The 25,708-nt window shown below is 48.5% G+C and overlaps 1 protein-coding gene across 2 annotated transcripts in view; it reads right to left on the bottom strand.

The window, feature by feature from the left end:
• CHID1 (chitinase domain containing 1) overlaps positions 1–25,708 on the bottom strand; it is a 1,625,859-nt gene that overhangs the window by 1,326,585 nt on the left and 273,566 nt on the right. For both annotated transcript variants that reach the window (XM_078684035.1, XM_078684036.1), the window contains one exon: positions 19,087–19,219. In XM_078684035.1, the coding sequence (XP_078540161.1) occupies positions 19,087–19,219 (133 nt within the window). The remainder of the gene's footprint in view (positions 1–19,086; positions 19,220–25,708) is intronic.

The following is a 25,708-nucleotide window of genomic DNA, read 5'->3' as shown; positions in this document are numbered from 1 at the left end:
AAAAATGTAATCCATGCAAAATAATGAGTGACCTAGAAATAAGGTAAGTAAACACACATAAGATAATAACAAATGCACTTCCCCTAACAACAAGTTAGGGTGTGATGTGTGGAAGGGACACCACACGGAACTACGGTATATGCACATAAGGTAAGTAAGTGCACACCTGAATATTCAGCACAACATCAAATAAAAGGAACCGTACTACGATGGGTGGTTATACAGCACCAACCCATAACCACGCAAAAGTGGGAAAACAGCAACACAAACAAAAAACTACTATTCACTCAAATCCATACACATGACAATTTTACGTCCCAGGGAACATAACTTCAAGTATACACCAATAAACAATCATCTCAACGTCAAAAGAAAATATAAGTAATCATAAAGGAACCCCCTGCATAAAACAAGCACAGAATAGAATCATCACATATGAAGAACACTAAACAAATAAAGAGTTGAACCTTAGGGGAACAAGGAATCAAGAATGAAACATTAAGGCATTTGAACACAAGAAAAATGAAACACAGCAGAAATAATGAGATGTTGACCACCCGCTCTGGCCCTCCGTATCCGAGGGATTCTGGCCAAAGGCAGATCTGCTGAGTGCAGCCCTCGTGTGGGTACATAGTAGGAGCAAAAATCACTCCAGATTCCTGGGCCGATGCCTGAGAGGATCTTATGAGTGATACACAGCGTTTTGAAATCGTACTCTCTGTTCAAGGGTGTTGTAAATAAAAGTAATCCATTCATGTAGGTTCTTCAGGTATCTTTATTCAGGTAAGATGTTACATAAGAGAGCCCCACCAGGAGCAGCCTCACTTCTGCTCAGTGTATCACCAACTGACTCTCCCACACATGAACATTCCATTCACCAGCATTCTCTCACACGGACACCCCGGCTGAGCAGCAGTATAACAAAGGGGTAGCCAGTGTGGCAGCAAAGGAGGTTGGAAACATGACAGTGTTTAGGGAGGGCAAAGATAGGGCAGGCAGCAGCGTTATAAACGCGTTGCAATCTTTTGGTCATGGATTTGTTGGAACAGAGATGTAGCACGTTGCAATAGTCCAATATGGCCAGGATGGACGATTGGATGATCAGCTGCAGAGTTTGAGAATCAAAGAGACCTAGCATTGGCTTTAGCCCTCGCAGCAGTCTGAAACATTTCCCTGCCACTGATTTGGCGTGGGCCTCAAAAGTGAGGTATTTATCCATCATAATACCTAATTTATTCACCACAGGTTTGGTTACGGGTGGCACTCCAAGAGTAGGAAGCCACCACTCATTGCCCCAGAGATGGGAATCCCTGCCTACCAGAAGGATCTCGGATTTGGCTGAACTTAGCTGCACCTATGTCCTCTTTCAACTCTCTATATCAGTGGCTCTGATCCTTTAGTCCTACTCAGGGGTCACCGGGTCTATAGAAAATTAAATTAAACTAAGAATTAAAAATGTTAAAACGTTCTGCAAATGTGAAGGAATTTGAAATTAGAGGCTGAAAATGAAGTTGGTATCTTTAGCTTGATTTGTTGTACCATCGCATATAAACAGACTAGTATAGATGATGGAAGAGGTGTGGTGCAGCGGCCAGGGTGTCTGACTCCGGACTACGGGGTTCAAGGTTCGATCCCCGGTGCCGGCGGCAGGTTAGCCCAGCACCATGTGACTCTGGGCAATAGCTTGCTTAATCTTCCCGAGGGCCGCCAGCGCCGGGACACCACTTCAGAGGTAGCTGTGCGCTTTACAAATACTGGTATTTCATTTCATTTCAATTGAGCACAAAGGAAAGACTGATATGCTGGAGTTTAGCATATCTTTTTTTTTTTTTTGGTTTCAAGACATTTATTGAGCATTGTCAGGAACACACAGCATCTCGCCAACAACCCGGAGGCCGGCCGCTATCAGAGCATACAGTAATACAAAGCATTTCCAACATGTATTCGTGTTACAACAGTTCTGCCGACAGTTCCATCCAAGTGACAAGTGCAGCGTCTGTACAGCTAAATAAATGAGTCTCGAGGTGTTTTTGTTTTGTTGAACTTTTATATAACCAGTAACACGTGCAGTGTCCCTACAAACTCAGGAGTGGAGGGGGGGGGGGGGGCACACGGGCACCCAGGCGGGCATATCTAATCTCGATAGGCAAAGGGGGGGCGGAGGAGTGGCAGAGGCATGAAGCCACAAAAGAGGGAAGGGCCAGCCACGGTATCGGAAGCAGCGGTTAGCAGGTCCCAGGAACGTCGCGGAGGATGTGATGACCTACATAGGTTCTGAACTGAGGGGGGGGGGCCAGGAGAGGGACAGAGAGGGGGGGGGGATGGGGGGGGGGTAGCGGGGGGGGGGGGTGGGGGGGGGGGGAAGGGGGGGGGATGGGGAGGGGGGGATGGGGAGGGGGGGGGGGAGAGGAAAGGGGGGGGAAGGGAGGAAGCAGCAGACCTAACACGTCATATACTTTAACCCAGGGGCTGTATCGCCAGTCCAAAATAGCACCATCTAAGGATCCTTACTACCCAATTTCAATTGCTGTCAGTCCCAGGCGGGATTGGGGGGAGGGGGGGGGGGGGGAGGGGGGGAGAGGAGGAGTGAGGAAGCAGATAGCACAGCATGCCATACACAGCAGTCCAGGTGGTACATTGCAATACCATGAACACCATCAACAACTTTCCGGTGCCCAACTTCAAGTGCCGGCATCCTCGGGCGGATCAGTTATCAAATAACATTGTAAAGGGGCCCATATATCAGTAGGCCTAGAAGTAGGTGGCAGTAGTTCAGAATAGGTATGCAATTGCTCCTGGCAATACACCATATCACTCATCCAATCCTTGAATTTGGGCGCTCTTCCCCTCCCCCATCTACAGGCCACCCTACGTTTGGCCAATAGCATAGCCAGTGCCACATATTTGCGGTGAGCCGCTTGGAAAGGTGCAACATATCCCAGAAGGGCCACCATAGGGGATGGATCCACCGTCATGTGTATCATTTTAGAGAGGGCCTGAAATACCTGAGTCCAGTATCTATTCACTGCAGGACAACCCCATGCAAGGTGAAGGAAATCAGCTCCCGGGGCCCCACACCTGTCACAGGCATCGGTAGGCCTAAGCTGGAATCTGTGTAGGCGCGCTGGAGTGTGGTACAGCCTGTGCAGGTATTTATAGTGGATTATCCTAAAACGGCTGTTAGACGATATGCGCTCAGTCTGCTGTAGGCAAAATTCCCATTGGGTGTCCGTGAAGGTCAGTGCCAGATCCTGTTCCCATTTCTGCCTAGCGGGCAGAGCAGTGTATGTCGTGTTGACCCGTATAGATTTATAGAGTGCCGACACCAGTTTAATAGGATGGTCGTGAAGCAGCATGTTGTGTAAGGGAGGTAGCACCGGGGGCTCGTTGGGGAAATCAGGCGTGATAGCTTGCAGTCCGTGTCTGAGCCTAACATAATAAAACAAATCCAGGGGCGTCGGGTGGATGCCCTCATAGAAATGTTCCCTAGTTCGGAAGACGCCGGCTAGGTACAGGTCTCCCCACGTAGTGACATTAATCTTTTTCAATAGTTTTTGAAAGCCAGTCTCCTGTAGGAGCGGCAGCTGTGGGTGATAGGCCAGCGGCAATGACGGTGCGTATAGGAAGTGCAAGTCCAGCCGAGACACAACAGAGTTCCATGCCGTCACCGTGCTCGACACAGTGGTAGGGGTCTTGTCCCTTCCTTCAACCTGGGAGTAGAGTGCTCCTTCAATAGGGATGGGGTGTGCCAACCAGTGCTCAGCCGCCAGTTGGGGCATATATCTCTGCTGGTGCACCCAAAAGTACGCATAATGGGCCTGAGCAGCTCGGTAATAGAGCTCAAAGTCGGGGATTCCAAATCCCCCTTGAGAGTATGGCCGGATAAGGATCTCCCATTTGAGTCTGGGCGTCTTACCTCCCCACACTAGTCGGAGCAGTTCTGAGCGTAGCAGACGAAAGAAATGGGAACCGGGGTGGTATGGAATGTTCAAGAATAAGTATAAAAGTTGAGGGAGTATGACCATCTTAACCAATGAGGCTCGTCCCGCCATGGAAAGAGGGAGCGTGATCCATCTGGATATATTGTCACTCATCCTGTCCATCACAGTGCCATAGTTTGCGCGAATCAGTTCTTCTCTATTCTTTTCCACATGTATACCCAGGTACTTAAAATCCCCTGTGCACCAGGCAAGTGGGAATTCAAGTGGGAATTGAACTGTCGAGGCAGTAAGGGGGAAAATACATGATTTCTTCCAGTTGATTTGAACCCCCGAAAGGGCACCAAACCGAATGAATTCACGGAGTATGGTATGCAAGTTTTCACTAGGGTGGCGAACATAGAGGGTGATATCATCAGCATACATAGAGACAAGTAACTGTCTCTGAAAGCAACGCAGTGCCTTGTCCTGATGATGCTGACGCAACTTAGCCGCCAGGGGTTCAGTAGCTATGGCAAAGAGCAGGGGGGACAGGGGGCAACCCTGTCTTGTTCCTCTTGTGATGGGGAAGTCTGATGACAGTTTCCCATTGATGAGTACTTTGGCTGTTGGATCCACATACAGCAATTTAATCCAGGAAATAAAGAGAGGTGGGAAGCCCATTCGCTCAAGTACCTTAAACACATAGTCCCATTCGAGCGAGTCAAACGCCTTGGTGGCGTCTATAAAGATGGCTGCCATTGGGAGATCCTCATGGACAGAGTCGTACACTGAGAAAAAGGTACGGAGATTATGTGACGTAGCCCTTCCAGGAACAAATCCGGCCTGGTCTGGAAGGATAAGTGCAGGCAAGAGGAGGCTGATGCGCGTTGCAATCAGTTTCGCGAGGATTTTAACGTCGCAGTTTAATAGGGACAAGGGCCTATAAGAGTCGCAGTCCGAGGCGGGTTTCCCTGGCTTAAGCAGCGATGTAATGAGGGCAACTCTCATGGAGGCAGGGAGGTGGCCCACCTCCAATGCGTCTTCAAAAACTTCCCGCAACACCGGTGCCATGAAGTAAATAAACGTCTTGTAGAATTCTATAGGTATGCCATCTAAACCGGTGGCCTTACCCGATTTCATGCCCATGATAGCTTCCCTGACCTCGTCCAATTCAAAAGGGGCGTTCAAGAAGGACCTCTGCGCATCACTCAACCAACCCAGGGAGACATCCGCTAGATAGTCATCCAATGTGAGTTCACCATGTCTGCCAGTGGAGTACAGTACACCATAATGGCGCACGAATTCGTTAAGGATTTGGGTGGTGTCTCTAAGTATTAGCCCCTCAGCCGTCTCAAGTTCCAGTATTATCGTCGGAGCGCGCAACAGTTTGACCGTCGCTGCCAGAGCTTTCCCAGGCCTCTCACCCTCCCCATATCGTCTAGCCACCCAGTATTTGTTCCGAAACTTCACCTCGCGAGCAGCTTCTTCAGCGAATTCCGACAATTTTTCGCGAATGGTAGCGAGGGTCGTATTGTCAGGGTGTGCTCTAAGGCGAATTTCAGCACTGCGCAAGTCAGCCTCTATGCTGCGTAATCGGGTCAGTATGCTCTTGAGTACTCCCGAGCCCTTTGCTATACATAAGCCTCGGAGTGTGGCCTTAAAGGCATCCCATATAGTCGCAACGTCCTGGACAGAGTCTTTATTGCGTTTAAAGAAATCTAGGCATTCAGCACGGAGTTCCTCTTGGAATACCTCGTCCAACAACATAGTGGGCTGCATGCGCCACGCCGTCACCGGGGGGCCGAGCTCAGAACCAGTCAATGTGATCAAAACGGGGGAGTGATCGGAGTACGTCCTGGGGAGATGTGACGCATGTATCAGCGCTGTAAAAAGTTGTGAGGTTAAGAGGAAATAATCAAGTCTCGCCCATGACTTAGCCTGCGCTGTAAAGTGTGTACCCTCCTCTCTAGGTCCGCAGTGTGACCGCCAGGCATCAACTAGATTGTTACCGGCAATAGTCGCTCTAAGGACTTCGCGCCCATTCGTATAGTGGTGTGGGGCGGGGTGTGATCTATCCAGAGGGGGGTGTAGTGTCACGTTGAAGTCTCCTCCCCATATGATGTGTTGTGGTCCTGTCTCAACTATAGCCGCCCATAGAGAAGTAAAGAATTGAGGGTCATCCGTGTTGGGTCCATAGCAACAGACAAGTGTTACTGACATGTGTCCCAGTCTACCCCACAGTAAACAATACCGTCCCTGGTGATCCACCTTGGAGCCAGCAGGCTGAAAGGGTGTGGATCTCTTAACTAGAATGGCTGTACCTCGTGCATACGATGAGTAGTTAGCAAAGATCGAGTGAGAAGCCCACCTACTCCCAAAGGTCTGTGACTTGTGGGGCGCAGAGTGCGTTTCCTGTAGGAAAGCAATGTGAACACTATGACGATCAAGGTAACTCAATATTTGTCTCCTCTTCCTATGATCTCCCAGCCCTCTCACATTCCAAGTAATCACAGTCAAGCGTGTGTCAGCCATGTAATCGTGTAATACAATAACTGCAGAAGTAAAGTTTGGATGGCCACCAATCCATCCTCAGCAACAATCAAAGCATCATCCAGTCGGACCAGCCCATCACCCTCAAGTGGAAACAAAAATTGGAACAGAAAGGAAACGACCTGAACCCCTCCGCCATGTCCCCGCCATGAGTAACGTGCAGTACACCCATCCGGCCCCCGCACCCCCAGGCCATAATTAAGGAGTCTTCCATAGAGCAAATACTTGAGCTTAGTATACAACATGCACATGTCAAAACTAGAATCCCAACAGAGTCCCCAGTAATCCCCTCCCCCCCACCCCCCCCCGACAACTCCAGCAACCGGACCATGCTGGAAAAAGAGCAGGCAATTCTCTATGTGTAACAGTACATAACAAAGCATCCCAGAGTATTCAAAGAAGGGTCCACATCCCTCCGCATTAGCTCGTTCCACCCAGTTGTCAGTCCACCACCCCCCACCCACTGAAGCCACCCCAACAACCCCAGCAACCTGACCAGGCCGGAAAAAGAGCAGACAGTTCCCAATGTGTATCTGTACAGAATAAAGCATCTCAGAGCTTGCAAAGTAGTGTCCACATCTTCCCGCGTTAGCCCGCTCTACCCAGTTATCAATCCTCCACCCCCCACCCACTGAAGCCACCCCAACTAGCCAGCATCCCGTTCCCACCCCCCACCCATACCCCAAAACAGTGCTAAAGAGCAACCAACAAACAAGCAACCATGTGAATGTCATTGGGGAACACCCAGTCGGGGCCATCAGAGGTGCACGTTCCACCACCCCCAGCCATCCCACTCCATGCATGTCCACTCTAGGGTCACCCTCGGAGCGAAGAGGGATGAAGGGGGTGGGGCCTGGCATACATTACCACCTGCAGTCCAACACCCGTCCATGGCACCCCAGGGGCAGCAGCAGTCAGTTCCCGGCAGGGCGAGTTCCACCTATCCTCGAGGTGAGTGAGGATTTACCAGTCAATATAAGGAGGGTACACCAAAGAGAGCCAGCCGCCACTTATTCTGATCCAGATGCATTGAAGTCTTCTGTTTCCGCAGTCCTCTTGGGTCGTTTGGGCAGGGTTTTAAGGTAGTCTTCGACCTGTTGTGGATTGAGAAAAAAATGCTGTGTACCCTGGTGAGTGACTCGCAACTTGGCCGGGTACAGGAGAGCATAGTCAGTGTTCAAGTCACGGAGCTTCCGTTTAACAGCAAGAAATTTCCGTCGTTGTTCTTGTACCACCGGGGTAAAATCAGGGTATATCGAGAATGGCACTCCATCATACGTCAGGTTCTGGTTCGCTCTAGCCGCTTTGAGCGCCGCATCACGATCCCGGTAATTGAGCAGGCGAGCAATAATGGGTCGCGGTGGGGTCCCTGGTTGTGGTTGAGGCCCAAGGGAGCGATGCGCGCGTTCCACAATAAAGTGAGGCGAAAGAGCTTCCGCCCCAACTGTTGCTGTAAGCAGTTTCTCGATGTATAGTTCCATCTTCCCCGTGTTGGTTGATTCCGGAATGCCCGTGATGCGCACGTTGTTCCGCCGGCTCCTGGCTTCCAACTCCTCGTTCTTGGCAGCAATTACCCTCAGGACATTGTCAATTCTGGCAAGGCGGGAGTCATGTGCTGCGGTTGTGTCATCATTCACCGATATTCTGCGTTCCGCCTCAGATATGCGTTCTTCGTGGACATCCATCTTATGGGCAATGCTGTCCATCCTGGACGTGAGTCGGTCTACCTTGTCGACCACCGTCGCAAAGCCCTGTCGCATTTCTTGCAGGATGGTGGCCATCTCCGGGGTCAGCTGGGTCGATGTGGAGGCCTCCGCGACCGGGCTTCGGGGTGGCACCGCTTCTCCTGTGTGACGCGTCCCCTTTTTCTGCGGCGCAGTTTCAAACTGCAGTTTGGGCTGTCGACTGTCTGGCTTCCCCATATCTGCAAATCTATAGATGGACTTCTTGCGCCCCTGCGCCGTTTGCACCGCCGTCTTGAAAGGGCTAGTGAAGAATATAGTGGCCACACACCACGCAGTGCGGTGCAGCAGCGCCGATCTTGCCGCTCGTGTGCCAGGGATTGGGGGTAGCTGAGCAAGTGCTGGCGGGGGTAGCTTCAGCGTGAAATAGTGCAGTGCCGGTGTCTCGCAGGAGAAAGTGCAGGAATCTCGGCCAAGCCGCAGTGTTTTCAAAGGGGTGGGAGCATCCCCATTCCGGCTCAGTAATATAAGGTGTCCCCTCGCGTCCAGGCGTTCTCCGTACAGCTGCAGAGCAAGAACCAGTGAATAGGTATCAGCTCCACTACAGGCAGTACAGCGTAGTCCAAGACTCTCCTGTTCCACCCCCAGCACCCGGCAACAGTGGCGCCCCAAGGACAGTCTTCCCAATGATGGTGTGGCGCAAGGAGTAGTGCAGAGAGAGATGGCAAGGTGCAGGACTCACCCAGCAAATATTAAGGCCCTCGAGGGAGCACCGATGAGCCACAAAACTGAAATGCTGGTAGCGTGTAGGCTAAGTGGCAGAGGGCGGGCAGCAAGTACGCATACTGTCAGGGTCTGGGCGGGCTGGTATGGGTCACGGGCGCCCTGCCGGTAACAACCGGCAAAGTCAAATGCTCCACATATACACTTGTTGCCGCCAGCAAAGGGGAGCCCCAGCCCAGTAAATTCGGCGGGAGCGCCACACCCCCTCTGCCACCGCTCCGCAGATACAGCTCACCGTGATGTCTTCTGCCTCCAACCTCCGCCGCCGATCACTCTGGAAGCCCAGGCAGGCCACTCGCCAAGGTCGCAGGGCCCTCCCGCCTCGTGGTGAGCCGGGGGCTCGCGTAGATCTGGGAGCCGAGGTCCGACACCGCAGCAGGCAGGCTCCCGTCAGCCGGGGGGTTCCGTCAGCCGTAACTACGGCGTCCAAGGGTGTAGAGACTCCAAAGTCCCACCGATCGTGGAGCGATGCCAGCTGCCCCTCCGTGGGGATTTTCGGGCGGGTGCGTGCAGTGAAAGTAGGATTAATTCCGGATTAATATGCCAGGCTGCTGGAGCCTCACAAAGGTGCGGCCATACAGCTAGTGCGCCCTCTAGCGCCCCCGAGTTTAGCATATCTTTATCTTTAAAAATTAAAAAGAGGATATAGAGAACCTCCAATCTTCTGATGTAATTTGAGATGTCATCAGTGATGTAATTTGTGATGTCATGAGTGATGTCATAAGTAGTGAACTGCGGGCGTACATTATAGTTAGCTCAGGTATCTATAACTGCTGAAGTTCTCTGGTTTTGTACGAATGAAATCTGAGCCTGGCTATAACGTATCTGTAACCATTGGTTTGATCGATAGATAGATAGATAGATAGATTGTATTGTATTGTATTGTAATTGCAATTATATAACGCTTACTACCCCTGACGAAGCGCTTTTTCAGCGAGTAGCAAGCTACTCCGGGACCCATAAAGGATTAGTGTTGAATTAGTATAGTGAAATATGAAAGTAATTTAAGTGAGATAGTAGATCAATAGAGCTAGATAGATAGATAGATAGACAGATAGATAGATATAGATAGACCTTACCCCTGCTAACATGCTTTTGACTTCTCCATAAAACATGGTTACGTATGCTAGCACGATACTGCTGGGACTCAAGCCTGTTGACCTGCTGGCCCTGACCCGCAGTGATTGGACCTTAGCGATGCAAATGTTGGGTGCCGCCAGGCAACTTATTGCTCTATACTGGAAGAAGGTGGAGGCCCCCCCTCTAGCTGTGTGGTTCGGCAGACTGTGGCATGTCATTACTATGGAATTGCTCTCGGCCAGGCTGCAGTCTCGCGCGACCCGCTTTGAAAAGGTTTGGAGGCCACTAGTGGCTTACCTTTGCAGGAGCGAATTCGCTAGGAATATGCCCCCATCGCTGCGAGCATTGCAATTGGTGGAAGATGCGGCGCTCCCCTATGCTCCTCGCAATTTGTAACGCCCCCACTGCAGCGACTGTCTCCTCTACTTCCGCCCTACTCCTCCCCTGCTCTTCTTCTCTTCACCTTCTAACCTCTGCTTTCCTCTTTTGACGGCCTTCTCTTGGGCCTCTGGTTGACTGTTGGGCCCCTGAGGCCGGTTACTTGTTTCTGTTTGATATGTTTGCATTTGCCCGCTCCGCGGGAAGATTTGTGAGGCGGGGTATCACTGGGGTGTGCCGGGCAGCGCTTTTTGACCCCCTTCTTGATCGACTTCGTGGGATCTTGCTGGACTTTGATGTGCAGATCGATGAGTGCGATTGGACGTTCCGATTTATGCAAACTTCGCACCACGAATTCTTTCACGCGGCCGGCCCCATGAGGGTTGTAGGCTTATCGCTGTGTCACTGTGACCCTTTTCTTATGTGTGTCTCGAACTGAGGCTTAATAAACAGAAGTTGAAATAAAACATGGTTACGTATTGGCTTATACCAAAATGGTATATTTAATTTATTTGCAAGTCCCTTGAAGAGTTGTACTACATGTACACATGGCCTGTAAATCAAATGCTATTTGTGGGCAGGGTCAAGACTGATTTGCATATGGCTGAGTTCAAAGGGAATGGCACGGTGAGCAAAACAACAATGGATTTAGCCCCAAATCTTTGTACTGAGGGAATGTTCGACATAGTTCAGCTTTCCGTTCATCAATTGTTCTTTTTGCATTTGTCACTCCGAGTGGGACTGGTATGCCCAGACGTTGGTCCCGTGCTCGCCATGCCACGGGAATAAAACTAGCCTGGCTGATGTGGGGTGATGCACTGAAACCGATGACAGGATGCTTGCTTCCGGTCCAGGAAGGACCTGGTCTGGCAGTTCGGTGTGGGTTGGTCTCCATGGGAGCAGGGTCAAGAATGATTTGCATATGGCTGGGTCCGAACTGGAATGGCATGGAGAGCAAATAAACGCCGGATTTAGGCCCAGATCTTTGTACTGGGGAGGATTGTTTGACATTCTTCAGCATTCTATCAATCAATTGTTCTTTTTTGTACTAATGGGCCAGCAGCACTGATTCTCCCACCCACTTAACTTAAGTAGTACCTTAAAACATGTTCCAGGCCAGCAATAACAGCCTAAATGCAGTTTTAAACTGCCATGCCAACTTTGCAATAAAACCCCCTTTCCAAGTCTTAAACTCTCCTTTTAGTATATATAAATCACCCATAAAGTAAGCCCTAGGTAGCCCGTTGGCTAGGGTGCTGTGTAATTCAAAGGTTGGATATGTACTTTTAAGTTTTATATGTCCTGGTAGAGAAAAACTCCTAAATTAGTTTTTCACTACTGTAAGGCCTACCCCTTCCATAGGATAACATCAGGGATTCCTTAATTTATTTAATAAGCTGTGATTCCAATTGGGAGCTGGTCGCTATGTCATGTTTGGTGTAGGAGAGCAGGATCTGCTTCTTATAGTTCCCCCCACTTTTTGCTGATGTTTCACTGTTTTCGACTTAGACTGGCTGGGATCCTGCTATCCAGGACCCCAGACTAGCTGCTTTCTCCTCTAAATTGATTGCATGTACTTTAGGTACACTCCAGATTGGATTCTGGGGTACCCTTATAAGTCCCTTGTATATGGTATACTATGTACCTAGGGCATAGGTACCCCATAGGCCTCCCAGGGGCTGCAGCATGCACTATCCCACCCCTGGGAGACCATTCAAAATGACACAACAGGTCTGCTACTGCAGCCTGTGTAAGGTGGTGCATGCACCCCTTACTTATATATAGGTTCACTATATCTACTTTATATCACCTTATATCACTGCACATATAAACCTATCAGTCACCCTTACGGCAGAGGCCTTACCAATCCTGAAGGCAGGGTGCAGGGTTTTGTGTGAGAGGGTACCCATGCATGAGCAGAGCCCCTCTGCAGCCTTCGGAATCTATTCCCCGGGGTTCTTCTGTGATGCAGCCAACCATATTTTCTTAAGTGCATTATAACCTCGCGGTAAATGCTAACTTTAAAACGGCTGCAAGGAAAAATGTCATGTTTGGTGTCAAACACCTTGGAATCCTACCTCCACATCAGTAACTGGTGTGGGAGGTATGATTACACCCTCCTAGAGGGAGAAATATGACAACACCGGTACACCCGGTACCAGCTTTCTCGACCCCGACATCTCAAGATGGATGCTGCCAGCCACAGACACTAGTCTGCCCTCCTGCTGCTGGACGAAACTCCGGCAGGGGACGGCTGGACAATAGGTTTCCTATCAAAGGAAGGTGTAACCACCTCCCAGACAGGCTTTAGTGTATTGGGGCTGGGTGGGTGCACTCCCAGAGTGCTTTGATGTCTGCACTAGGGGCACATTTGGTGTCCCTGTGCAAAGTCCAGGTCAAGCCGGATGCAGGAGCCATTTGCTCCTGCTCTGGGGCGAAACTGGACATGGGTGTAGTCACCCCTCTGTCCTGACCCTGCCATAGGTGAGTCCCCAGAGTTTGTCCCACCCCTTCCTTGGGTATAAAGTAGGTACCCCTGACTACAGGACTTTAGATTTTACCTGGACTAAACTCTGCTACAGAAACCAAGTACTTTGACGATCTGCATGGAGCAGGACGACTGAAGAATCTCTCTTGGAGTAAAGGAGTTACTCCCCTGCTAAGCAGGCACCAAAACGCATCTGACCGGTTTGCATCTCCGAAGCTCCTGAGGACTCCGAAGATTTCTGCAACACAGGAGGTGGGTTCCGAAGGTTGATCTGCGCTCTCAGCAATTCTGAGGCCCATATCCCTCGTAGGCACTGTGCAACCCGAACCCCTGCGCACTGTGCTCTTTTGCAGCAGCATATGCTTTACGGCGACACCGGAGTCTGTGCTTTGGGCTACTTGTAGTCCTGACCCCGAAGATTTCCGGCCTACACTCCACGGGTGTTCCGTGGGCTGGTATTTTGTGATTCTTCTCGAGGTCCCTTCGCGTTCCCTGGTCCATTGGCCTGTGGGTCTCTGTGAAGGTAACTTTAACTGTCTGTGGGCTTTCCTGGTTGCTCCAGATGTGCCCTGACTCTCCATTGCTTGGAGAGTCCCCAGAACCTTGCCGGTCCTCACTGAAGTCGATTTAACTGACCGCGTGGGTTGCAGTTGCCAAGGCTTGTTGGTGTTCCATCCGGACACTGACCCCCCCAGCACTCGACATCCTTCGTGGGACAGCTCACCTCCGGACTTTGGTCATCCTTGACGTCTTCTGGTCCCCGTGGCTGCAGAGTCCAGCATCGCGTCATCTCACCTGAAGCACCCGACATCGGTGGGCATTCGTCTACGAAGCCCCTGGTCACTCTGAAGTGATCCAGACTCTGTCCCCTCTGCTTTCAGGTTCTTCTATCTCCGATCCAGGCTTGGATCTCACGGACACATTTCCTCTTCACAGTAGCAGCACTTTGCAGCATCACACCATTGAAAACAACGAAAATTCCCAACACCATTTGACACCTATGCACCCGGCTTCCCTGGGTTAGGTAACACTAGTACTCCGGTGCTGACATGGGGGCTGGCCTTAGAACCTTCTATGTTTAAAATGGTTTGCTCAAAGTCCTCTCCCAAGTGTCCTTAATCTTTAAGATTCCAACCGTGACTTTCCCATAGAGGTGTACGGAGCTCGCAGCTGTGATCTCACACTTCACACGTCCCCCGTGGGTCCCCAGTGGCACTATCTTGGGTGGTTCTTTGTGGTCCCAGCGATTCTACGTGCTCTAGGCACTGTGTATAGTCAAGTTGTGGTTGTTATACAACTTTCTTAGTATATAGTTTGGTCTCCCCCTGGAGCCCACTGTGTATTGTGTTATTTACTGTTGTTCTAGTACTGTAATATTGTGTGCCTTGTTCTCTAATCTCATAAAGAGGTTTATACTCCTTTAAGACTTAGCCTGAAGGCTGCTCTCCATAGCTACCACTAGGATAGCTTTCAATAAAGGTTGTCTTTAACCTAATCATCAATAAGGAGCGTTTGGACTGGTGCAAGGTGCCCACTATAACTAGTAGACAGCATATACCAGGCCAAGTTCTCACATTTGGTGCCTTTGGAATGGTGGTGAAGAGCAGTATATAATAACAAAGTAGGGCCTGTGATCACAATTTAAAAATGTCACTTTTAGAAAGTTTACATTTTTCTCCTCCTAGCCCTTTTACTACTATAGCCTGGCCTGGCTCACATTACTGGGTGCAACTGACAGACTTTGCAAATTCCTCCCAGGCAGTCACAATAGAGATATTAGGTGTGACTGGATGGGCATCTGCTGGCCAGGTGGGGGAGCGGAGCTAAGCAGATCCCACTTACAACTGAATAGGCTGTACTCTGCCTTCACACAGAGGGCCTAATGACTGTGCACTGTCACCCAGCCAGCTTGGAGCCAGGGCAAGGGAGGCAGGAAATTCCTTGTACTTCAAAGCCATTGTCTGGAACATTCTTTCACCTTCGAGAACCAGGGCACAAGAGTGTAAAAGTAGGACCCCAGAGACCAACTTTTGCGTACACTTTTGGACCTGTGGATTCTCTGCCAGGAAGAAGGACTGCTGTGCTGCTATAAAGACTGCCACTCTGCTAGACTGCTGCTCTGAAGGAACTGCTACCCTTCTGTGCCGACCTGCTGCCCTCTTGCCTAGGGAAGAAGAACTGGACCTACAACAACATCTTGAACTCAGGGACCCAGAGTCGGCTGGCCCCTGATCTGAGCCTCAGGGACATAAAATGCTCCTCAACAACTCCTGGACTCAGCTGCAACAAGTTCCTGACCCTCCAAGTGGTGCCTTGCAATTCCTAGACCCTTGGTGTAGCTCACGGGCTCTTTAAATCAAAATTTGTGGTCTTCACGACAATGAATGGGCTTGTCGAACTGGGCTTGCGCTGCTCGCACCGAAACTCAGCACGAGTCACTGCCAGCCTATCTGTCTGTTTGCACAGAAAGTATTGTTCGCCCATGGAGAACCGCCTACGCGTAGCATCACCTTTCCCGTCCACGACAACCGCCTGCTCCTCACTCAATGCCGACCACCACTCACTACACTCTTCTTGCTGCCTGTGCTCTTCTCCAAAGTGACACAAAACTTTAGAAGGTAAACCTTCACCACGACTGCATTCGACCCACGCTCCATCACGGCCTGCCTGAACATTTTACTTTAACCCGGTCCAGGGTGACCAGACACTTTCTGCATTTCACAGTTTATTCTTTAAAAATTCAAAACTCAGATTCTATTGAGTGGATTTTTGTCATTTTTGTCTTGTTTTATTTATTAGATCTATTTTCTAACCTGGTATGAATTCTTTTTATGTGGTGTTTTCACGGTTTGAAGTGTTGAACAAAATACTTTACACATTTCCTCTAAGTTAAGCGTGACTGCTCTGTGGCAAGCTACCAGGGGTTTAGTGAGCACAGGTTAACCTGGGGTCTGCTTGTGCCTTACTCGGACTAGGATTGTGGTTGCTGCTTGACCAGGGCTCAAACCCCAATCAACCCATAACCCAATTTCTAAAATATGTATGTATATTTAAGTTCACTAAAAGAAAAACCAAAGGTTATAAGGATGATGTAGTTATGTTCAGAACTTAGAGTTCTCTAAAGTAACCATAACTCATGCCCTAAGGAAACTATAACTTGCGCCCGAGCCACGCACAGTTTTCTCATAATAATTTTACAGCAAATGTTACACTGATATTATTACTAATCTCATAGAAGATTTTATGAGTGATGTAATATGCGGGGTAACAAGCAGTGCATGGCAAGGGTGTGAGTTATAGGTACCTTAGTGCATGAGTTATAGTGTCTTGACGTAACTCTAAAAATAACTGCTGAATTTCTACGTTTTTATGCGTGTAAATACTAAAATCAACTATAGCTTCCCTGTAACATGTTTTTATTATGAATTTTTACGTTTTTAAAAAAAATTCCACATCCCCACTATAACGTCCCTGTAACCTTTGGATTTTTTAGGTACATTTCTACTTTTTTTTAAGCAGCAGGGAGTTGGCCACAGGGCTTGGTGCGCCCAACCTCCCTCATGCAGTCACCCCCCCCTGCATGCAGCCAACCCCACGTCCCACACAGTCGTGTCCAGGCCTTGCAGAAAACCTCATTCATGCAGCCAACGCCATGCAGCACACAGCCTTTGACTGCGGATGGCCTTTGGGCTCCACAATGCAGCCAACCGCACACCACAGATGGCCTTCGGCTAGTCCCCCAAAGACAGCCAACCTGTAAGGGGGGTACAGACCCATTCCCCAGAACGGTCACTTTTTTTTTTTAAAAGGGGCGGGGGGGTACGTGCCCCCACCCCGGGCCATATTTTGGCACATGGGATCCTACCTCTTGGTGCCTGGCAATTGTCTAAAGTGAGTGGGGGGGGCACAGAACCCCTCCCCGGGGCAATATTGGTACCAGGGACTCCATCTCTCCCCACCCCTGGCATGGCCAGTAAATGGTGGGGACCCTGGAGCCCACCCAGGTCACCCACTGCACATTTAAAAGGGGTAGGGGCACACGCAAGCACCCTTCCCTGGAACAAAATGGGCCCCTGGGACCCATCTTCTGGGGCCTTCCCAGTAAATGGTGGGTGCCCTGGAACCCACCCAGAACACCCACCACATATTCAAAAGGGGAAGGGGGCACGCAGCCCCCCTTACCGGGCCAATATTGTCCTCAGGGACCCCATTACATGGAGCCCGCCACATTATCATTAGGGAGGGGGGAACACAGCCCCCATCCCTCAGGCCCTGGCCAATAATGAATGTTGGAGGTGGGGCGTGAACGGCCCCCTCCCCAGGCCAATTGTGGCCCCGGGGACCCCCTCCCCCCAGGGCCCAGCTAATTATTGAAGGGGAGAGGGGGAGAACTGGGCCTAGGGTTACCTTCCGCTTTATTACAAGTATATTATATCCTAGGAGACTTGTAATAAAGTGAACAGCATATCCATCACGTCTGTGATGGTGTAACCTATCAACCAAATTCAAAACCCGGAGCTAGGTTTCCTCAAACATACGGATTCCAGCAGATTTTATAAAAACTATTCCAATTGTCATCCTTAAAATTTGCAGTGAAATCTCCAATATTTGGCTATGAAATAGTTAAGGTTACCGAATCAGCAATTGGCTGCCAAGCTACTTACCATATACTGACAATGGACACACAATGCAGGTATATCTGAGGTGTACGCAAGGGATGTATGACGTTACAACTCATACTTTTACAACGCATACCATTACAACGAAATTTTTACAACGCAAAAACTATTACAACGCATGTATTTACAACGCATGTATTTACAACGCAGGTACCTTTACAACGCATACCATTACAACGTAAGTATTGGTAAGTATATATTAATTTTTTTAATTAAAAATAATCTATTGTAATTTAATTTAATGTAATGTTATTTAATTTAATTTAATTTCATTTAATTGATTTAATTTAAATTTAATTTTATTTAATTTTTACCCTGTACCCCTGTATCCCCAAAACCCAAAACTGACCCTAAACCCTAAAAATACCCCTGTACCCCAAAAACCCAAAACTGACCCTGAACCCTAAAAATACCCCTTTACCCAAAAACCCAAAACTGACCCTGAACCCTAAAAATACCCTTGTACCCCAAAAACCCAAAACTGACCCTGAACCCAAAAAATACCCCTTTACCCAAAAACCCAAAACTGACCCTGAACCCTAAAAATACCCCTTTACCCAAAAACCCAAAACTGACCCTGAACCCTAAAAATACCCCTTAACCCAAAAACCCAAAACTTACCCTGAACCCTAAAAATACCCCTTTACCCAAAAAATGAAAACTGACCCTGAACCCTAAAAATACCCTTTTACCCAAAAACTGAAAACTGACCCTAAACCCTAAAAATACCCCTTAACCGAAAAACCCAAAACTTACCCTGAACCCTAAAAATACCCCTTTACCCAAAAACTGAAAACTGACCCTGAACCCTAAAAATACCCTTTTACCCAAAAACTGAAAACTGACCCTGAACCCTAAAAATACCCCTTTACCCAAAAACTGAAAACTGACCCTGAACCCTAAAAATACCAAAAACCCAAAACTGATCCTGAACCCTAAAAATACCCCTTTACCCAAAAACTGAAAACTGACCTTGAACCCTAAAAATACCCTTTTACCCAAAAACTGAAAACTGACCCTGAACCCTAAAAATACCCCTTTACCCAAAAACTGACCCTGAACCCTAAAAATACCCCTTTACCCAAAAACTGAAAACTGACCCTGAACCCTAAAAATACCCTTTTACCCAAAAACTGAAAACTGACCCTGAACCCTAAAAATACCCCTTAAAAAACCCAAACATATAAAATGTAAAATATTATCATATACTTACCAATACTTACGTTGTAATGGTATGCGTTGTAAAGGTACCTGCGTTGTAAAAAAATGCGTTGTAAATACATGCGTTGTAATGGTTTTTGCGTTGTAAAAATTTTGTTGTAATGGTAGTGCGTTGTAAAAGTTGCGTTGTAAAGGTTGTTTCCCGTACGCAAGTCCTCCACTTCCCAGCGAGCATTCCAAGCACTTCCCAAGGGCAGACAGTATGGTTTACTCAATGCAGGCGCCTGTTCCTCTGTTCCTAGGATGCATGCGTCAGCCTACTTTTTTTTCTAAGCACTGTAAAAAACAGAAAAATTGTAGCTCACCCTGATCAGCATCGTGAAGCCCTGTGATCTGGAACATCTCTTTTCCCCTCCTTTTCACCTGCAGCCACACAGGGGAGACCAGGGTGAACTTTCCTCCAAACGTTTTGGCGATGTCATACCCATGACTGTTCCACTACAGAAAAGAAAACGCAACATAAGTTAGAAACCTTCGTGATGGCCATCTTTTCCCTACATTTCACTGGGTTATGAATGGGTAACAACACCTAGTGAAAAAGATGAACAGGGTATGGACCTGAGTTCAGGTAAGCAGTGTAAGGCAACAATATAGACAGGCAGAATAACATTTAAGTTAAATGCATATGCTCCTTCTCTCATATAAATATAATAATTTGCAGTATTATACTGTACACCCCAATAAAGAAAAATACAAGAAAAAGTGAGGTAAAGCGGAAGGGTGGTTGAGCAATGGAGGAGAATTCAAAAGTCTATATAAAAATGTTTTAAAGTTTAGCCACTCACTCCATCACTCTGAAGAGTCATTCTACTAAACTACTGGTCGCTCCCCTTTGATCGAATGCCCACAAAAGAGGCCTGCTCCTTTTCCTTGACGTTTCCCCTCCATACTCATTACTAGATAGTGTGATTAAGTCTGAAATGGCTGAGGCCATAGAAAGCTTCTTTGACATTAATATTGGCTCTGTCATTCGATTTTCTACAGTGTGGGAGACATTCAAAGTGTACATACGGGGGATAGCTATGTTCAAACACTCGCGGGTCCTCCGCTCAATCAGAGGGAAGCTGACTAGTTTGGAGAGCTGTCTGAAGGACCTAGAGCGAGAGACCTTGGCGGGAGGTGATGTGCAGGTAATGGACGAATTTAAAACCACACTAGAGGAATATCACGAGATAGCGGATAGCGAGATTAAGCATATGGGGAGTACGCAGTCGCCAAAACATATGAGGAAGGGGAAAGGCTGGGTTCAGTCTTAGCGGCGTTACAGAGAGATAGGAGAGACTGGAGAGGTTGACTGAGCGGAGGACAGATGGGGGAGAACTGCTGAGAGACCCGGATACAATAGCTGACAGATTTAACCAGTATTACTCAGATCTATATAGGTCTAGAGCAAATGTGGAAGAGGCAGCAATCCAGGAATACCTAGAGCACATCAAGATACCGTGGCTGGCCGATGCGCATAGGGATATTTAATGAGGCCATCAGACGCCGGTGAGATTCTTGAGGTGCTCAGGTCAATACGCTCAGGCAGTGCCCCAGGGCAGGATGGTCTTACTGTTTCTTTTAATAAAGAATTCAAGGATTTGCTCATTCCACACCTTATTACACTATTCGAGGAAATGGGAGAGGAGGGAAGAATGCTCCTCTCAATGAGGGAAGCATTGATAGTCACAATAGTAAAGCTGAATAAAACCCCCAACGAATGCTCATCTTACAGGCCTCTGTCACTTATTAATGTTGACACCAAGCTATTTGCAAATATTCTAGCTAACAGACTAGCCCCGTTGGTTAAGCTCATGGTGGGCCCAGAACAGTCAGGATTTGTGCCTGGACGCAACTTGTCTTATAATCTGCGAACTGTGTTTGGGGCCATACAGCATATCAAACGGGATACCAAGGCTGCTGCGGTCTTCCTCGATGTACAGAAGGCCTTTGACTCTGTGGAGTGGCCTTTCATGCAGACAGCGCTGAGGCTGTTGGGGGTGGGAGAGGTATTTCTACAATTAGTAGCGGTCCTATACAATACCCCCACAGCCATGATAAGAGTTGGCGACATAGTGACTGCCCCCATTATGAAATCAAGGGGCATCCATCAAGGATGCCCTTTATCGCCTCTGTTATATGCTTTAGTGGCCGAACCTTTGGCCTGTGCACTAAGAGAGTATCATGGGCAAAGGGGAATTTGCTTTCCGGGTTATAACCTCATAGTATCAGCTTATACGGACGACATCCTCTTGTATATCAGAGACCAGGAGATTAACCTATCCCCAGTTCTGGACGAAGTGGTGAGATATAGTGTCCTCTCAGGCATCAAAATTAACTGGCCCTAGTCAGCCATTTTCCCACTCACAACAGCCATGAAGCCTATTGAATTAGAATATCCTTTAATATGGGCCACTGATCCTATACGTTACCTGGGGATACAAGTGCATTCAGACTGTGAGCTGGTTTTAAGCGTAAACTATGGTAAAGCAATTGCAATGTTAGAAAACTATGTGGAGAGATGAATTCGTCTTCCATTGTCCCTTATGGGATGCATATCCCTCCTGAAGATGGTTGTGCTCCCTAGGTTCCTATTTTTATTTAGGAATATTCCAATGGTGCTTCCCTCTCTTATCTTCAAAGTTATTCGCTCATTACTGTTGAAATTGGCTTGGGCTGGGAAACACTCACTTGTTAAGTGGGATAGCCTTACACTATGGGAGGACTTGGGGCCCCTGATTTAGAGCTGTATTACTTTGTGGTGCAAAGCTCACACGTATACCACTGGTTGCATGAACAGGCCGGCCACCCGCACTTACAGATTGAAAAGGTTGTGGCAGTATCCTCCCCCTCCTTATATTGTTGTTTCACGCCCTGTCTAGATGAGTGAGTATTCTGGATTCTGTTAACTCTGTCACTCATGCCTGGCACAATTTGCTACCCCCCCGCCCCCCCCCCCCCCCCCCGACTCCGGTGGAATGGTGCGGCTGGCTGCCGATATGCAGCAGACAAGAAGTGGTCTGGTGTTTACCATCAGTCGGCATCACTACAATTGGGGACCTGTTTGCTGATGGGACGGGTACAAGAGTGGGCTGGGATTGAGGCGGAGGACCATGACCACACGCGGCTCGTGCAGTTTCACTTCCACAGAGTGAGACCTTTGTGAGATGCTGGGTGAGGACATGCTTGAGCCCCTAGAGGTAACCGCTTTCTCTTTGCTATTGCGGTCAGATACACCCAGTAAGATGGTTTCCAACATCTTCTACAGTATAACAAAAGACTGCGGTAGGAATCACTACAGTAAAGCTAGACTGGAATGGCAGAATGATCTGGGGGTAGCAATAGACAATGTCACCTGGAGATATTGCTGCGAGGTTACGCAGCATGTCTCATTAAATGGGAGGTATTGCATTATACATTTTAAGTTTCTAAACAGAATTTATTACACGCCTGACAGGCTATATCGCTATGGTCTACGCAACACTCAGAATGTGAGCAATGCAAATTTAGTCCTGCTGGGATTTTGCATGTCGCCTGGTCATGACAAGCGGTCGCTAGATTCTGGGAATCAATCCTTTGCACACTGAGTGATATCACAGGATTGCTGCTAGCTTGTGATCCACTGGTGGCAATTTTTGGGATGGACCAAATGCCCACATAAGATGCACAACGCTTGATAGACATGGGTCTCTTGCTAGCGAAGAGTAATTCAACGTCTGCTTTGTCTCGAATATCCATAAGGATTACTCTTCCTTTTTACAGCCTAAATCCTGAATTTTAATCAAATCAATTACTGCCTTAACACACGTATGGCCATTCAAACACTGCTAAGCTTGGAGAGTAACAGCAACACGCTTTAAATCACAAATCAGAACAATTCCTAAAGATATTACCGATTGACATTATCCTTATACTACTGGAAAAGTCAAGACAACAAAACAATAATCCACTAGATGGCAGCATTGGATATACAAACACGAAGTACTCTCGTTTCTGCATTTGAAAGCAGTTTTGGTACATGATTATTTTCGTTATGGATGTTTTTCTTCAGTTTTACAAAACGCAAATTCGGCCCAGGGACATTGAGGGGGTTTACAGAAGCACCAGTTACATTACACGAGGTCAGATTATTTCTGTAAGGTCAGATTATTTCTGTAAAGTACGGGGAGATGAAGTGATTGGCTCAGAAACAGTATGTTTAGCCGACGGAGGGACTAGTTCCATATCGGCAGCTCTGGCCCCACCATCATCCCGTCTCCCCTTATTCTCTTAAAAATCTGTCTATAGTACAGATTTAAAGTTAAAGATGCGTACGTTTAATCCACAAAGAGTAGAATAAATTAATATTCTCACTAATTAGTTTACATAAAAAAATGTATTCAGTGTCAGGATGCAGGCTGTGCATCCGGTGTGGGGACAATGCTTGCGACAATGATATGGCGAACAGCTGAATAATAGGGACACAGATACACTACTACGCTTGTGTGGACCGGAAGTCCTGAGCGACCCGGTCCGTTTATTTATGCTCTCTGGCCACGCCTGGCCAGAGAGTGTAACAATGTATGGGGGTGCTTCCGGGGCCCGGAGTGTAACAGAAACACTAGACCGTTACATCCTATCCCAAGTTAGTCTTCTGAAAAACACGGAAAACTATTTCAACATGCAGTCTGCTAGTCTCTGACTGGGCCGAGGGTTCGGTCTAAGATTATATGGACGTTGGCGGATCTCTTGTTCGTGCCTGGGACTCACCACTATTCTGTCCCTCGTCACATATTCAGGACTGACAGCGCCAGATGATGACAGCCTCGCGGGACTGGCTGCTGAATCTTCACCAGGATTGACCTCAGTGGTGTCCGACTGAGGTTCCACACTCGGTGCTGGTCCAGGGATCTGTGGTGTCCCAGTTGTTGGCGGAACTTGCTTGAACCAGGATATGTTTCTTGTTATCACTTCTCCTTCTCGTTCTACAGTGACGGCTGTTCCCTTTGTTGACTTCACAGTCCATAGTCCAGGCTCATAGGGAGTGCGGAACTTCCCCCCACTCCGTTGGTTCCTAATTAGCACGGAGCTCCCGGGAATCACCATGCGAGTACGTGCTCTTCGCCGATGGCTTGCCTGGTCGTTGGTTGCACGTCGTCTCTCTTGTGTGCCTGTCGGGTCGTACGGCTCGGGGACCCAGTTATCAGCCATGGGCAACATATCACGCAGAAGGCCTGTGAGCATGAGCGACCAGGGAGACCGTTGCGTCGTGCAGTGTGGTGTGATTCTATACTCTCTTAAGAAGTGTTGCAGAGCTGCTTCGGGATACTTGCCCTCCGCTGTTGCAATGCGCAGAACTTTGTTGATGGTGCGCATGAATCGTTCAACTTCTCCATTGGCCTGTGGCCACTGTGGAGTAATTCGGTGATGGTATATGCCTAAACCTTTCAAAAAGTCTTTGAACTCACTGCCCTGGAACGGGGGCCCGTTGTCTGTTTTGAGGACATGAGGTAGGCCAAACAATACAAACGATCTGTCTAGGATAGGCTGTACGTTTGCAAAGCTGGTGGATGGTGATACTTCTACAATGGGATATTTCGTGTAGCTGTCCATGATCACCACTGTCGTTCTTCCGTCGGGAAAGCTTCCGAAGTCAAGGCTCACCCATGACCACGGTGACGGTGCTGGCTCCTCCGTGATCACTGGCGCTGGCGCATCAGAGTTGCTGGTGAGCTGGCAGGCTCTGCAGTTGCGTACCATTGTTTTTACGCTGTTTTCCAGATCTGGAAACCACACCTTTTCTCTCATTCTTGATTTCATTCTGCCAGTGCCTTGGTGGCCTTCATGTGCAAGAGCCATTGCCTGGTCTTGTAAGCTGTGCGGTATCACGATTCGTGACCCTCTCAGGATGACACCGTTCCTGCAGCACAGAGCTCATCACGAACTTTCCAAAATATTCCTAGGCGGGTTCTGGCGGCCTCATTCCATCCCTGGATGTTTTTGAGAAAACTTTCCCAAGACGCGCTCTTCAGGGACTCGGCAACTCGTTCGAGGATTGCATCTGTGTGAATATGTGTTTTTATCTCATCTATTGACAGGGCACGCGGGCACGACCACTGGGAAATCATGTTGACAAATTCCTCGGTCCTGGTCTCTTGCGTGATGTCTTCTGTTTCTGATGCTAGTACCGGGTGGCGAGACAGAAAGTCAGCAGGATTTTTCACCCCGGGTCGGTACACTAACTCCATCTGATAATGTTGCAACTGTATTGCCCACCTTTCAATCCTGGGAGGCGGATGAGGCGCCGTTCCTTTGAATAGTGGCAGAAGGGGTTGGTGGTCTGTCACCACTCGGAAGGGGTGTCCGCTTACATATAAATGAAAATGGTTGCACGCCCACTTGATGGGCAGTGCTGCTCGCTCTATTTGTGAATATCGAGCTTCCGTTGCTGTGAGAGCTTTACATGCAAAAGCTAGCGGGACCCAGGTCCCTCGTTCAGTCTCTTGGGTGAGTAGTGCTCCTAACCCTACCGGGCTGGCATCAACAAGTAGCTCTGTGGGTCGAGTGGTGTCAAAATATGCCATTGTCGCACTGTCGAGCAGGGCTGACTTCACTTGCTTGAATGCTTTTTCTTCCTCAGACCCCCATTTCCACGGATTGTCCTTTTTTGTGAGATTGTGCAATGGTTACGCAATTGTGGCCAGGTTCGGGATGAATCGTGCCTCAGTATGTCGCCATCCCTAGAAAGCTTTTTACTTCAGACGCACTGGTTGGAGCAGGAGCAACGTGGATTGCTTGAGACTTTCTGGGGTCTACTTTGACCCCCTCAGAGCTGAACACATACCCGAAGAAATCAATTGTTTTGCGAAAGAATTGGTATTTTTCCTTATGAAGAGTCACGCCATGCTCTGCCAGCCGGTGTAGGGTGGCTCGGAGTCATTGGTGATGTTCTTACGTTACGCGGAG

This window comes from Lissotriton helveticus, chromosome 3_1, assembly GCF_964261635.1.
Source record: "Lissotriton helveticus chromosome 3_1, aLisHel1.1, whole genome shotgun sequence".
Classification (NCBI taxonomy): domain Eukaryota; kingdom Metazoa; phylum Chordata; class Amphibia; order Caudata; family Salamandridae; genus Lissotriton; species Lissotriton helveticus.
Note: the sequence above shows the minus strand (reverse complement) of the source record. Positions and strands in the feature narration are given on the sequence as shown.